The following is a 16,142-nucleotide window of genomic DNA, read 5'->3' as shown; positions in this document are numbered from 1 at the left end:
TTCCTTCCTTCCTTCCTTCCTTCCTTCCTTCCTTCCTTCCTTCCTTCCTTCCTTCCTTCCTTCCTTCCTTCCTTCCTCTCTGTCTATCTGTCTGTCTCTCTTCTCTTTCTCGTTTTTCCCTCACCTTCTGTCTTAGAACTGATTCTAAGTATCGGTTTCAAGGCAGAAGAACAATAAGAGCTAGGCATTTGGGATAAAGGACTTGTTCAGGGTCACACAGATAATCTGAAGTCACATTTGAACCCAGCACCTCCCATCTGTAGACTTGACTCTATACAATAAGCTATCTAGATGCCCCAACAAAGTCCTTTCCTCAGAGCAGCCCCATGAGGTGGTAAGTGGTGAGAGAATTATTAAAGCCATCTTTCAGATGAGCCAAATGAGACTTGGAGAAGTTCTGGAGCTGTCAAGGACCACACAAGGAGAAGGTCTCTCAATAAATACTGACCTAAGATCTGTATCATTGGTGAATATGAAGTCAGTATTACAGAGAGAATGTTCCAAAGAGACATTGCTATGAATAGGAGCCAAGAATCCTTCGGCTCAGAACTGATGTTCTGAATCTGATCAAAGATTAGTGACTTGGGTAGAATTAACAGAGGATCCTGGAGCTTCCATTGTAAGCTTGGTTCTCTTTCCATTTTGCCATGCTACCTATCTGAGGGATTTATTCAAGCCAGTCAGACAGCTAACTAGTTAGCAGTAAAGACAGGATTAGAACTCAGGACTTGGGCATCATTTCAGTGTTTCTTTCATTAGATCAAATTGAATTTAATTTTGATGAGGAGGGAGAGGAAGGAGCATGAGACAGAGAGCTATTGGGTACGTTCCTGGTTTTTTATGCATTGTTTTTCATGGATTCCAAATTAGTTTTGTTGCTATTATTTACTCAGGATGTTCCAACTTTTGCCCAGGCCATTTCCTATGCTCTGAGGGTCCTCTCCTCTCACCTCTATAATTCAGAACTTTGGCTTTATTCAAAACTCAATTTAAGCATCTCCAACCTAAGGCCTTTCCTGATATACCCAGTTATTTGTGCCTTTCCTGACATTACTTTTTGTGACATATATTTTGTATTTACTTAAATATGCACATGCTTTCTTTTCTGATTGACTTTAAGGTCAGGTCTTTGAAGACAGGGACCATTTCCCTTCATCTTGGAATCTCTAATACTTGCCATAGGACCTGGCACATAATAGAATCTTAAATGTTTGTTGTTTGATGGACTGATTGCTAAAAGCAATGAAAAACTGATCCAAGTTCAGACTGTTAGCTATGAACACTTGAGTTTTAACTTTAGGGAGAAAGGAAGGAGAAAAGAAGGCAAGATAGAAGAGAGGCAGGGAGAAAAGGGAGGTAATAAGGGAGAGGAGGGGAGGGCAGGATAGAGAGGAGAGGAAAGAGGAAGAAGATGAAGGAAGGAGAAGAGAGGAAGGAGGAAGATGAAGGAGGAGAAAGAAGAAAGGAAGAAGGATAAGGAAGGAGGGAGGGGAGGAAGAAGTAGCACTATTTATTACATGGGTGGAAAAGCACAACTAACAGCTCCACAGTGAAAAGAATTCCCAGAGACCTTGACTTAATTATTGAGACAGAAATTTGTGACAGTGATAGAAACCCGTGTGCTATAAATACCTTATTCCTTTCTGCCTTAAGTACAGGCTGGACCTGTTCATGGTCTCTCAAAAGTTTTCTTGCGGCAGCTGTAATTAGCACATACTATCTGCAAAGATCTTTGACTTTTGAACTCTGGACATAGAGTTTTAAGCAGTTGGTCAGCCACACATGACATCTGAACCTGGAGGATGACTGGATTACCTGAAGGGAATGAGTGGCACCAGCTCCAAAAATGTCTCACGGGAAAAGAATTCACACTTTGAAGTGAGTGTGAAATTAATGCTGCATTTTGCTGACTCCTACAATCCAGAATTTCACTTCAAAAATACACAAAACATATTCTAATCCCTATACCAGACTGCAAAGCATGAGTAAATGAGCTGAGTTTTTTGAAGGATCCTTTTATGTGCCCACTGTTATATAAATCTTGGTAGTTGATGTGGAATTAGTTGGAGATTATTGAGAGATCCTAATGAGACACCTAGATGATCCCAAAAGGTCAACCCAAATATAGCTGGTACTATAAGAGGATATCTGGAATCTTCTTACTCTAATACTGTGTTCCCCAATCAGCTGATTCCTTAGTTCAGGCTGATTGGGGAACATAGCCGACCCATGTCCTAACTGAAGCCCTAGTAAGTTGATGGAGGTGGCTATATTCCTTAGCTTAAGTTATTCTAGACCCTGGATTTTTGGTCTATCAAGACTAATTAATTAATTGACTTGTTCTGACTGCAGATTTAATCTTAACTGTTGGTTGAAGGAATATTGAAATTAAAACCCCTTTCTTGGCTGTTTGGACCTTTGAGAATTCACAGGTAAGTGGCTTCTTGAAAAGATGGTTTGATTGTTGAAGAGTTTAGGGAAAGGGGAACTGGGTAGAGATGGAAAGTGGGAATTGAGATTTCCTAAGTAAATCTAAATTGGAGAGCTCGTTGTTGAATCTTCAGTTGATTATTATTGATTAAGGATCTTGGTTAGCTGATAGCCTGGCTAGGCCTGATTGGCCTCAGCCCTAAGTCAAGACTTGACCCTGCTGATGATGGATTTCTTTATAGATCTTCTTGTTGATAATAAATCAGAGAACTGAGATTGATGAATGTGCAGTTGATTCAGTCTGTAACCTGGAGTTGGTTTGTGAGTAAGAGGAAATAAGTTATGCCTAAGTCCTTCAACACCCTTGCCCAAATATCTCCAAACTGATACCCAGATGGGTTCAGGTCTCTTCCTTTTATAGCCAAATTTCAACTGCCCTGGCTCATGCCAGGCTCATGTCAAGTTCACATCACCTCAGTTCATTCTCATTCTAAGCAGATAACTGCCTATCACTCTTGACCCAACATGGCTGCCATTATATTTCTTTATACCACATGTGTATTTTTCTTAAGAATTAAATTAAGAGATGTGAAATTTGACTAATTTTTGATGCAGATTTGCCAGCAGGGATTTTCTAATGGTATCTGAGGTATTCATTCTTTGGCACCTAATAGCTGATTTGCCTACTATTGGCATTATGATACTATATGGCAGTGGTGGTGAATCTTTTAGAGACTGAGTGCCCACCCTGAAACCCTTAGGCTACATGTGAGTGCCACCTTCCCCCCCTGCCTTACACCAGAGAGGGGAGGGAGGAAACACCCTCATTGGGCTGCTGGGCAGAGGGGCTGGTCATGTGAGAAATGCCCTCAGGTATGTGTGGAGAAGGGGAGAGGAGCAACCCCTTCTGGCACACTGGCACATGTGCCATAGTTTTGCTAACATAGCTATATTGGGGAAGTCTTAGAGAGAGAGGCTCTTGGATAAAGAACATATGATATTTCTTTCTTTCTTTTTTTTTAAAAGAACCCTTACCGTCAGTTCGGGAGTCAATATTGTGTATTGGCTCCAAGCCAGAAGAATGATAAGGGCTAGGCAATGGGGGTCAAGTGACTTGCCCAGGGTCACACAGCTAGGAAGTATCTGAGGCCAGATTTGAACCTAGGACCTCCCCTCTCTAGGCCTGGCTCTTAATCCACTGAGCCACTCAGTTGCCCCCATATGATATTTATTTTAGAGTGGTTAGATCCACATGTATGTTAAAAGCTCAGCACATACACAATAACGTAAAAAGTATATGTACACACATAAGATTCTTTTAAGGTACATTTTGGACTAGCTGGGTGAGGTCTTAACCTACTCTAAAACTTCTGTGAAATAGGAAATAGATATGATTTTTGATATGGTATATATGATATGATTTATTTATGAGACTGGTTTGTGGAATAAACCTCATTGCCTTGTGGTCATACTTTATATCAAATGAATATTCCTTCTCCTTTCTAATGTATTATAGTGAAACATCAGTAATTGCACATCTTAAAGCATTTTTTATAAATATTTACCATAAATATAAATAGTAATTGTTTATTCTAATGTCAGTATTAGAATAGTTTGTGAGCAAAATCTCTTGTCAATATACCTCAACCCTGAAAGTAGATTATTCAAGGCTATCAAACCTATGTGAATGGTAAAATTAGGGTTTTATAACAATTTTAGTGATCCACAAACATCAATTCTGAGGAAAGGAGGGTGTCTCCTCATCCACACAAAGGGAATAGAATCTCTTAGGAGCATTCTAGCTGCAATATTTTCTTTGTATTCATCAACTTAATGTTTCCCAAGTGTCCTGGATTTTATCAACTTCAGATGCCAAAATTTATTGGAATAGTTCTAGGTGACTCAGTGGACAGAATTTTGGATTTAAGAGTCAGGAAGTTCTAAGTTCAAATGAAGCCTCAGACACTGATTAGCTATGTAATCCTCAATAGGGGCAGGTAGTGGATAGAATGCTAGGTCTGGGGTCAGGAGAACCTGAATTTAAATTCTGTCTCAGACAGTTATTAGCTTTGTTACCCTGAGCAAGTTGCTTAACCCCATTTGTCTCAGTTTCACTATCTATAAAATGAGTTGGAGAAGAGAATGGCAAACCACGCCAATACCTTTGCCAAGAAAATGTCAAATAGAGTCACAATGAGTCAGACATGACTGAAAAACAACAAAACTCTCAAAAAGTCATTTAACCTCTGTTTGCCTCAGTTTCCCCATTTGCAAAATGGGGAAAGTAATAGCACCTTCCTTGCAGGATTGTTGTGAGGATAATATAAGATAATATTTGTAAAGTGCTTTGCAAAAACTTAAAAGTGCTATATAGATAACTATGAAAATAATAATTATTATTACTATTATAGTTTTTCCATATTGCATATTTTCTTCATCCTACCTTGTCTGAAGAATAGTACTTGATAAGGCGAAGACTTTCACTTTTTGAATATCTAAATCTAAATGTTAGACCAGAATTTTGTTGGTTTCCCTTTTGATCAGGTTTTCCTTCAGGTGTTCCACCCTCAGGTGCTTCTTCTCCAGGTGTTCCATCTTCAGGTACTTCTTCTTTAGCTATTGTGCTTTCTGGAGCTCTGGCTTCATCTTCCCCAAATTCTGGAACACTAGAATCAAATGATCCCGCATCCTTGAGCAAAGACAAAGGACCTTCAGTAGATGTGAGTTTTAGAGATATGTCAATGCCAAAACTTTTTTGTCTTTCTCTGAATGTCTCTGTTATTTGAAGTATATGTTCTTCATAGTTCTCTGTCCTGATTCTTTTTTCTGCCTTCGTCTAAAAGAAAGAACAATGACAAGTTATTTCAAAAAATCAAAAGAAAAGCTAATTAGCTGGTATTTTCTTTGTTAATTTAATATCTATTAGGTAGAAAGTTTGATCAACATTAAAATGGGATTTCTTTCTATAGCTCTTTTAAAAAGAGGACAGGTTATTGTTATCTTTCTGACATAGCTTCATTTGTTTTTCTCTGAACCAGATGGATTTATTTAAATTTTTTTATCTTGTTCATTTTTTGTAAATAAATAATCTTATAAAACCAAAACTTCAAAACATATATCCAAATAAGCAAGTGAAAAATTGAATGCTGTCATGTGCATTCCTACTCCCAACAGTTCTTTCTCTGGAATTGAATAGCATTTTTTGACATAAGTCCTTCAGAATTGTCCTGGATCATTGTATTGTTGAGAATAGCTGAGTGTATCACATTTGATTATCTACAATATTGCTGTTACTGTGTACAATTTTTTCCTGGTTCTACTTATTTTACTCTGCATCAGTTCATGTAGGTCAGACATAGCTTTGTAAGACAGTTCAAGCTGAATGCTGATGGAAAATGGACTACATGACTTTTCTCAGTCCATTAAAGATCTGAGATTTAAAATTTTCTTATCAAGTATTATATAATTAAAACAATTTTTTTCTCCTGTGAATCAGCATGGAACATGTACAGAATCACATGTACAGAAAGTACACTAAGCTATTTAGGTTGTTTTTCCCCCCTTCTCTCCATACTTCATATTTTCTTTTTTCCCTCCTTTACCCTTTTCCATTCCAAGGTAACATAAAATAAGAAAAATGTTACAAGTCTTGTCATAAGCATATTCTAATGGAAATCTTGATGGTACAAGAAAGCACCAGGACGATTATTACACTTATATCTGTATGGGATCCATAACTAATTTAACATTCCATTTCCCACTTCCATGCTTTCATTTAAGTGGTTCCTCATGTCTCTCCCAAACTTTTTTCCTTCTACCTCCGCTGTAATTAGAATTTTCTTCCTACTAAAATTATTTTTATACTTCATATAAATTTTGTTTTTACTTATGGACCTATAAGCTTCTTGAAGGCAAGGATAGTTTCTTTGTTATCTTTGTTATCTCCAACACCAAGCATAATGCTTTCATTTAGTAGGGGTTCAGTGAATGCTGGAATTGATCAAATTGAATTAATATAAAGCCACAACATATGATTGAGGGTGGATGGATTGGTTCTGAATAGTGGAAAGGCAAGTGAAGGTCCATGCCTTAATCAAAGCATGTAGCACAGTCTTCTTAAGTAAAAGCAGGATGGTGTAGCCACTGCTAGTAGAAACTGAGAAATAAGTGGTTTTTTTACTTTAGTAATTCATTTAATAAATACATAGTAATTAGTATAACCTATATCAGACTGTTTATCACCACGGGGAAGGTGGAGAAGGGAAGTAGAGAGAAAATCTGAATTCTAAAATGTCAGAAAAAAACAATTCTCAAAAATTGTTTTTACATGTAGCTGAAAAAATAAATAAAAGGAATAAATAGGTACATAATGATTAATATTTGTATAATACTCTTCTAATACATCCTGAGAGGAAAAAAGTACAACATAATGTTCCTGCTTCCAAAGATATTTAAATCTATCTGGAGATGCAAGAATAATTTGAAAAGTTAAAAAATAATAACATAACACTTATCTAGAACATGGTCTACACTGATAAAATTTTTTAAAATTTCTAAGTGGCCAAAATAAACATTATAAAATCTATGAACTAAAAAAAATCATAAGACCTTTCAGCCTATTTAATTTTGCTAAGCATGTAGTTCTAATAATTTAATCAATGTTCAATTGGGGAATGGCCAAACAAATTGTGGTATCTGTTGGTGATAGAATACTATTGTGCTAAAAGGAATAATGAACTGGAGGAATTCCATGTGAACTGGAAAGACCTCCAGGAATTGATGCAGAGTGAAAGGAGCAGAACCAGGAGAACATTATACAAAGAGACAGATATACTGTGGCACAGTCGAATGTAATGGACTTTTTTTAAAAACCCTTACTTTCCGCCTTGGAATCAATACTGTGTATTGGCTCCAAGGCAGAAGGGTGGTAAGGGCTAGGCAATGGGGGTTAAGTGACTTGCCCAGGGTCACACAGCTAGGAAGTATCTGAGGCCAGATTTGAACCTAGGACCTCCCATCTCTAGGCCAGGCTCAATCCACTGAGCCACCCAACTGCCCCCAGTGGACTTCTCTATTAGCAGCAATGCAATGATCCAGGACAATTCTGAAGGATTTATGAGAAAGAAAACTATCCACATCCAGAGAAAGAACTGTGGCAGTAAAAACATAGAAGAAAAACAACTGCTTGATCATGTGGTTTGATGGGGATGTGATCTGGGAAATAGACTCTAAATGATCACTCTAGTGCAAATATTATAATATAGAAATACATCTTGATCAGTGACACATATAAAACCCAGTGGAATTGCATGCTGACTATGGGAGTTGGTTGGGAGGAGGGGAGAGAAAGAACATGAATCATGTAACCATGGAAAAATACCCCAAATTAATTAAATAAAACTTAGAAAATAATAAAAAAATAAAAAAGTTACTAAGGTCTCAATGACAGTTTGTCAAAGGGCTGGTTTTTTTGTTTTGTTTTGTTTTGTTTTTTTTTAATTTTAAACCCTTAACTTCTGTGTATTGACTTTATAGGTGGAAGATTGGTAAGGGTAGGCAATGGGGGTCAAGTGACTTGCCCAAGGTCACACAGCTGGGAAGTGTCTGAGGCCGGATTTGAACCTAGGACCTCCTGTCTCTAGGCCTGGCTCTCAATCCACTGAGCTACCCAGCTGCCCTAAAGGGCTGTTTTTTTAGTTTAGTTTGACAGAATGTAATAGAATTGTATATTAGGCATTCCTGGAAAATAAGTGAAAATTTTAAGTATATTCACAAGATGAATTAGGGAAAAAGAGTAAATTGACATAAAAGGGCAGGATGATGTGGATATAAGCTTTCATAATTGTAACTAGGCAATGAGAAACAGAATAATCACCATTTAAATCATTACTCATCATATCATAGGCTTTACCTAATTTCTGCCAATGTCTTAGTAATTTTTTTCATCATCCAATATAGTTGTCAATGAATTTCTTATTTGTTGAAAATGGTTAGCTCTCCAGAAAGTGATTCTTTTGGATAATGGATGATTTGAAGTCTTGAGATTTTAAGTGCTTGGTACCTATCCTTTGAATGCCTGATAGCTCTTACATTCAACAAATTATTTCTTTTGTCTGCACAACTTCGTCCAATATTTCTCATGAAATTTATCTAATCAGGGTCTTTTTTGATGTCTTTCCAACTAGATTCTGAGATGTTACAAAATGACTTGGTAGGATCTGTGGTAAGACTTACATCATAGTTCAGAGTTGCCACATTCCAGGGCTTGCGGTAATAGGTTCCAGTATTTCCATCTCGAACTCGATCACAAAGACCGTGGAAGTACTCATTGTCAAAGGGAGTGTCCAAAGGATCCATCCCTAAAATGTTCATCCTGTGAACAGAAGAGACACAAGGAACTATCAAGAGTAGCCTTCACTTCAATTTCAGTCATGTCCGAATCTTTGTGATTCCATTTTAGGTTTTCTTGGCAAAGATACTAGGGTGGTTCACCATTTTACATCTCTTGATTCATTTTACTGGTGAGGAACAGAAGCAAATAAGGTTAAATGATTGCCCAGGGTCACACAGCTACTAAGTGTCTGAGGCCAGTTTTAACTTGAGAAGATGTCTTTCTGGTTCCAAACCCGGTGCTCTATCCACTGTGCCATCTAACTATCTCCTACTCTTAACTATTAAGCACCTTTAGAAGTCCATCATCACCATCACCACTCAGTGGCTTGTTCTGGAAGAAAACAATTCAGAGCTTTCTTTTCCTCATTCTACTTTCTCTAGTAATAAAGTTGGCTCAAAGAAGCCTTTAAACTCTTTGAGAATAAAAGAATGCCTTTGGTGAGCATCAGCAAAAATATACTAAGGCAAAGCATTGAGAGAATCAGGCTCTGATTCGAACTCCTCTCTTCTAACTCTAATCTACCTCTTCTCAAAAGCAGTTTAAGTTATGATGCTGGAATGTCAGCTCTGTAAAATTATTTGCAAACAGTGCATCCCAGGGGCACAATCTAATACGTGTGTGTGTTAGATTTCATCTATGAATCTGCTCTGGTGTTTCTTCCCTCCTTCTCTTCACTTTCTTTAAACATGCGCCTTCTCCAGCTGTCTCATTGTACGTCAAGGACCTCGTTTTTGTTTCCAGGCCTGTGTTAGACATAGTGTACTTTGCAGCATTCCAACAGGAACACAGAAATTCCAGCTTGCTGGCAAAAAGTTCCACTGCTTCCCCTTTCTCTGGCCCCAGTTTTGAACAAAACACTTTTTTGGGGACAGTTCTCTTGTAAAGATTAGGAAACTTGTTAATGTAGAAAAAATTTATGCTGATTCATAAGATTAAAGACTTTATACTAGGTATAAACTGGCTATATCTGGCATTCTGAACAAAACTATTACTTTGTAAGAAGTGTAGAGTGTTAAATTAAAAGAGTATGGTGATTACCATAGTCTTTGGATCATTCGTAGTAGTAACTGGGTCTGGTTGGTTCACTGGGTTAGGATGGACATCTAGTAAGATTCAATCCCCTCACCCATGTCTGTCTGCTCCATTGAGTTTAATTATCACCTCTAGGCAAATGACTCACGGATACATATGTATGCGTGTGTATATTTAGATATGGTCTCCATACATACATACACAGTTACCTGCCTATTCAGCCTTAGCCTTTCCCCTGAGCTTCAGTCCCACATGACCAATTGTTTATTTCCAATTAGATGTCCTGAAGACATCATGAACTTGGCATGTGCAAAACTGAACTCATCTTTCCTCCTGTACCTTCTTTTCTGTCAAATCTCACTGTTTCTGTAAGATTCCATTCTTGAGGTTTGGAATTTCAGTGTTATTCTTGACTTCCCACTTTTCTTCACTCTACACATTTAGTTCATTTCCAAATCTAACTATTTTGGGTCTCTGTGACTTCTCTTGAATCCTTTACGTTTCCTCCACTCATACAGCTGTCACCCTAGTTCATGTTCTCTTGCTTAAATTATTGCAATAGCCTCCACATTGGCCTCACTGCTTCATACTTATCACTTGAGTCCATCCTGCCCAGAGCTACCAAAGGACTTTTTCTTAATCACAGATTTGATCCCAATCCAATCAACTCCAATGACTTCCTATTGTCTCTAGGGGGAAAAAAAACCTCTCAGTTAATTTAATGCCCCTCATAACTTGTTCCTAGTCTATCTTTACAACCTTACTGGATATTATTCTTCCTCCTACATTCTGTGATCTATCCAAACTGACCTTCTTTCTGTTCTTCACACTCAGTACTCTCCATCTGCCCTTTTGGTGCCTTTTGACAGATGGAATGTATTTTCTCTTCACTTCTACTTCACAGACTCTCTTTCTTTAAGATGCAGCTATCTTCTACAGGAATCTGTTCTTGATTCTTCCCCAGTATTAATAACTCTTCCCTTGTCCCTAACTACCTTGTCCCTACCACTCTTCATATATTTATTTTCTCTTTTAAAAAAAAATTGTTGTTCCACCAAAATTCCCAGGTGTCTGTCTCCTTCCTTCCCTTCCTTCTCTGCACTAGAGAAGGCATCACTTAACCAAAAAAAAAATGTATTTATAAACTATGTCTTTTGCGTATCTATTTATCAATTCTTTCTCTGGAAGTGGACCTACACAAGTCATTCTTCAAAAAACATTTCTTATGCTGTATATAATATCTCTCGATTTTGTTTCATTCTTCATAATTTCATGTGGGTCTTTCTGTGTTTATTTTTCTTTTTTCTTTTCTTTTTTAAATTTAAATATTTTCTTTTTTTAGAAAAAATTTTCCATGATTACATCATTCTTGTTTTTACTTTCCTCTTCACCACCACCTCCATATCCTTTCCATCTTTTTTTAAAAAAACTTATTCTACTCACCATTTCTTAAGGTGCAATAGTATTCCATCACAACCATGTGCCACAACTTGCTCAGCCATTCCCGCATTGATAGAGGGGTAGCCCCTCTATTTCTAGTTCTTTGCCACCACAAAGAGAACTGCTATAAATATTTTATAACATAGAGTTTCTTTTCCTTTTTCCCTTATCATCTTGGGAAACAGACCCAACAGTGGTATTGCTGGGTTTAAGAACATACACAGTTTTATAACTCTCTGGGCATAATTCCTGATTGTTTTATTTTCTCTTATTTATTTTGTGCATACTTAAATATGTCCTCATGGTCTCGCCCATTAGAATACAAGTTCCTTGTGAGGAGAGATTGTTTCATTCATTACATGCATATTTCATCCTTTACATTTATAAATGGCTAGCAAAGGGCCTGGCACACAGTAAGCACTTAATAAACTCTTGCTGACTGGTCAATTAGATTGGCATAAAACAAATCTGGAGTTGTCCAGCTGCAGGCTGCCCCCTGATGCAGCTGTATTACAAGTCATATCACTAATCATAAGGACAACTTGGCAAAGGAATGTGGTTAAATTAGGACAAGCCCACCACCAGTGCTCAGAAAACATAAAAAAGCATGTCCTACTGACAGCCAGTTAGTAATATTATATTCATCTGGACAGCACGTTTCAGGAAAGTTCTGAATCAGCAGAAAGAAGTCGAGATTTCCTTTTCTCTCTAACCAACCAGTGGTATCCATTACATTTTAAGGGAGGCTCAGTTAAGGAGATAGAATCTGCACAACATACCAAAGACTGACTAGAAAATAGAAATACATTCCCCTAAGGAAGCCCTGTTAGTAAAAATGATAGCTTTTATAGAGCTCTTTAAAGATTGCGAAGTAGTTTAATGATATTATCCCATTTGATCCTTATAATAACCCTGAGAGGTAGAGGCTATTATTATACCTATTTTACATGATGAGGAAACTGAGACTGAAAGAGGTTAATTGGTGGTCACAGAGCTTGTATCTGAGTCTAGATTTGAACTTAAGTCTTCCCAGTCTACTCTAGCCATTGAGCCATCCAGCTATCTTAGACTATGAGCCACTAAAAGGTTTTAGTGTTAAATGAGGGGAAAAAAAGTGCATACAACAGGAATTTTGTTCTAGGAGGGACCTCAGAGGTTATTGAGTCTAACCCACTTTTTTTTTTTTAAATAGATGAGGAAACCAACTTTACATAGAGGTTAAATGACTTTCCCTGGTTCATTCCACTCAAGAGAGCTGGGGTTCACACTAAAGTCTTCTGACTCCACATGCAGTGTTTTTTGCCACTGTCTCATGGTGCATTGTTATGCTTGGCAGGTCACCTGAACACAGTCTCAGTTATCTCATCTGTAAATAGGGACAAGCATATTTCACAGTTGTAATGAGATGTGCTTTCTAAAGGATAAAGTAATATATTTCAAATACAATAATATATAATGTGCTTTGCTTAACCTATACATACACCAGCTATTGTTGTTGTTGCTATTGTTATCATCATCATCATTATTATTATTATTATTATTATTATTATTATTATTATTATGGAGACTAGAGCTCCCTGAAGAATTCTAGGGAAATCCTTGAATGAGCAAACTTCCTTCATCAACGCAGATTAACATTTCCTCTGCAACTTAAGACAGTCATCGAAAATGACCTAGAACACTGATTAAGCGATTTACCCAGTGTCATACAGCCAGGATATGTCAGAAGCAGAACTTGAACCCAGATCCTCTTGGTTCTAAAGTTGACTCTCTATCAACAATACCACACTACCTCTCGCATCATTGCCATTATCTAAATGGGGATTATTCTCTCTGTGGGCTGCAGAAGTCAGAGAAAGAAGCATGGATAAAATGGTACCCGGGCCCCAAAGGATGAGCAGGGATTAAAGAGGAAGAAGTGAAAAAGGAAGGCATCCCAGGCGAGGGGATTGGAATGATGTGAGCAGATATAGTGAAGGAAAAGGATATGCTGTGTCTGGAGTCATGATGAGCTGGCCAATGTGATTGGAGTCATGTAATACCTTGCTGTGAATATGATCAAAACTCATCAAAGGGAGCAGCTAAAGTGGCTCAGTGGATTGAGAGCCAGGCTTAGAGATGGGAGATTTTAGGTTCAAATCTAGCCCCAGACATTCCCTAGCTCTGTCATCCTGGACAAATCATTTAACCCCTACTGCCTAACTCTCAATGTTCTTTTGCCTTGGAACCAGTACATAGTATTGATTCTAAGATGGAAGGGAAGGGTTAAAAAAAAAAATCTCATCAGAGGCGGCATTGGATCCTACTGCTACAGAGCCAACCGGTTTAGTCTACAGTGAGATAATTTCATCTGCTAGGTAACACAAAAATTCCTCATGTGTGAAATGCCATCTTTGGGGAGAGAACCCTTTGTGTGCTCTGGATAGCATTTGGTGTGAGGCTGTCTTCCCATTCGCATCCCAAATCACCAGTTTACCAGGTGAGCTGGAGAAGAATCTTCCTGGGACTGAGCCACAGGGGAGAATTTAAGTTTGGAGGACAAGGAAAGCATTCTTTGCATATCATACATAATTTCATCTGGTTTGGATTTGTGTGTTTTCAATGAATACAAGATGGTGTGGGGGGATTACACTAAATGCTTTTGAAAATCTTAGAGGGCCGCAAGGCAAGGATCTGTTAGAATTGCAACCCAACCCCAACCTTTCTGGAATCCTTATTCAAGTGAGAGAACAGTTAACTGGGGTTTGGGGGTGGTGGTTGGAGGAAGTGTAGAATAATTCTAATGTATGTTGGTGACTTTCATCCATGAAAGAATTTGGTTGTGTGTGACAGTCTAAACGATAAAATTTGGAGAGAGTGTCCAGCTGGCAAAGTGTAGAGAAATGCAGCTTAATATCATGTTTGCAGCAACTCTCACCTAAAGAGTAGACCTTTAGAAGGCACCACATAAAAATGGAACTCAGAGTAAATAAAGAGCTTTAATGGTATGTAATAATTTATTATAAATGCAACAGTAAAATGACTATTAAGTATCAGTTTTTGTCTCCCATGTTTTCCTACTTTACATAACTAATTTAAGAGTCAAAATTCCTACTTTGGGAATCTTGTTTTAAAGCAAAATATTATATATCAGTTCTGCTTTGAAGTGGAGGAGGTAACAAAGACTCATTGGCGTGGAGGGTGAAGTGGTAATAAGATATAATGAAATGGTATTCAGAGATATCAATTTTAGCTCTGGCTCTGCAAATAAATAGATATGGGCTTTAGGCAAGTTACAAAAACCTCTGTATTGCAGTTTTCTCATCTCTAAAAAGGGAAATTAATGAATGAATGGCTAGATGGTTAGATGGACAGATGGAGAGATAATAAGCATTTATTAAATACTTAATATGTGTCCAATATTCAGCTAAGTACTGGATATAGAAATACAAAACAGAGACAATTCCTGACTTCAGAGAGCTTACATTTTAATGCGAGACAAATTTTTTAAGGAGTGGTGACCACAGAAGAGAGTCATGGTCAGTGGAAGTAAAAAAGATGGTGTGAAGAACAATAGAGCAGTTGAGGGAATGGTAGTAGAATTATGAAATGCAAATGACACTGTATGAAAGGGATTTAAAAAGAATAAAATCGTTATGTAAATGCAAATTACAGTCATCCGAAACAATGCTATGCAGTCAATTCTACTATTTATTCATTCCTGAAAGCACTGAGCTATGCAAAATTAAGGAACAAAAGACAGGGCTTATGGAGAAAATAGAGTTAAAGATACAACTTTCAAATATTTCATCAATGAGGTATTAAAGAAGATAGGAATGTAATAAAAATGGTAGCATGATTTTATACATGTTAAATGGTTAGGGAATACATAAATATTGCAATAAATAGTGGTCACTTTGATGGCCTTTTTGAGTACTGCTTGGCCTGTGACCCAGTTCCAATGAGTGGGGCTGCAAAGTCTAGCAGAAGTTGGATAGGTGGCAAATATGGGTTTCAGGACTAGAGGCTAGAGTAGAAGTGGGTAGGGATGGTGAGGATCAGACATCCTCCACCAACAGCATCTTCTGCCCCAGAATAAATACAACATATTTTTCCTTGACAGAGACTTGAAGTTTCTTTCCTCTTGGAAGTGAGTCTGGGAAGGATGTCAGCTTGTACATTATTGTGGTACAGTTGTCTGCATTCTTCCTGTTTATTGGGGTGGGAAAGCTAAATCACACAGAAGCAAACTTGAAATTTTCATTGGACACGTTTTCTGAAACACATGTAGCAGGACTGACTGTATTGTCTTTTGTATTTTTTTTTTTTGTCTATTTAAGAAAACAATGTAGTGAAAGGAAGATGGGATGAACTGGGAATCATGGAATCTGATCTGAATCCCAACTGTTATTTGCAGCATTTATCTGTGATTTCAGGCAAATCACTTAACTCTGTGGCTGAGTTGCTACACCTGTGAATTGAGGTTGGATAACTCTTCTACTTTGAGATTTGTAATCTTATAATCTCAAGGGAAGCAGCTATGGCGGTAGGGGAAAGAGCCTGGAATTTAACTTCAGATGGCCTGAGTTGGAGTCCTGAATCCACTGCTTTCTGGCTAGGTAACCTTGGACAATATATCATAGCACTATAGGAGGCTTTTCATCAACACCCATTCTTGCCATGTCAAGTTTGAGATCTTCACCTGAGAGATTTCCTTAATGAACATATCTTCCTCTACTTCCTCCTCATCAGCACCACCACTATCATCATTCATCATCCATCCACCATCCATTCTCTCCACCAGATGTCCACTCACTGACTGTGTGTCTTTAGGCAAAGCTCTTAACCTCTTGGTACCACCAGGCAG

General features: G+C 37.7%; 1 protein-coding gene across 2 annotated transcripts in view; it reads right to left on the bottom strand.

The window, feature by feature from the left end:
- Positions 1–16,142, bottom strand: part of C9 (complement C9) — a 67,442-nt gene that overhangs the window by 42,822 nt on the left and 8,478 nt on the right. For both annotated transcript variants that reach the window (XM_044664207.1, XM_044664215.1), the window contains exons 4-5: positions 8,665–8,803; positions 4,874–5,266 (exon numbers count right to left, since the gene is read on the bottom strand). In XM_044664207.1, coding sequence (XP_044520142.1) covers positions 4,874–5,266; positions 8,665–8,803 — 532 coding nt within the window. The remainder of the gene's footprint in view (positions 1–4,873; positions 5,267–8,664; positions 8,804–16,142) is intronic.

The sequence above is a fragment of the Gracilinanus agilis genome, chromosome 1, assembly GCF_016433145.1.
Source record: "Gracilinanus agilis isolate LMUSP501 chromosome 1, AgileGrace, whole genome shotgun sequence".
Classification (NCBI taxonomy): Eukaryota; Metazoa; Chordata; class Mammalia; order Didelphimorphia; family Didelphidae; genus Gracilinanus; species Gracilinanus agilis.
Note: the sequence above shows the minus strand (reverse complement) of the source record. Positions and strands in the feature narration are given on the sequence as shown.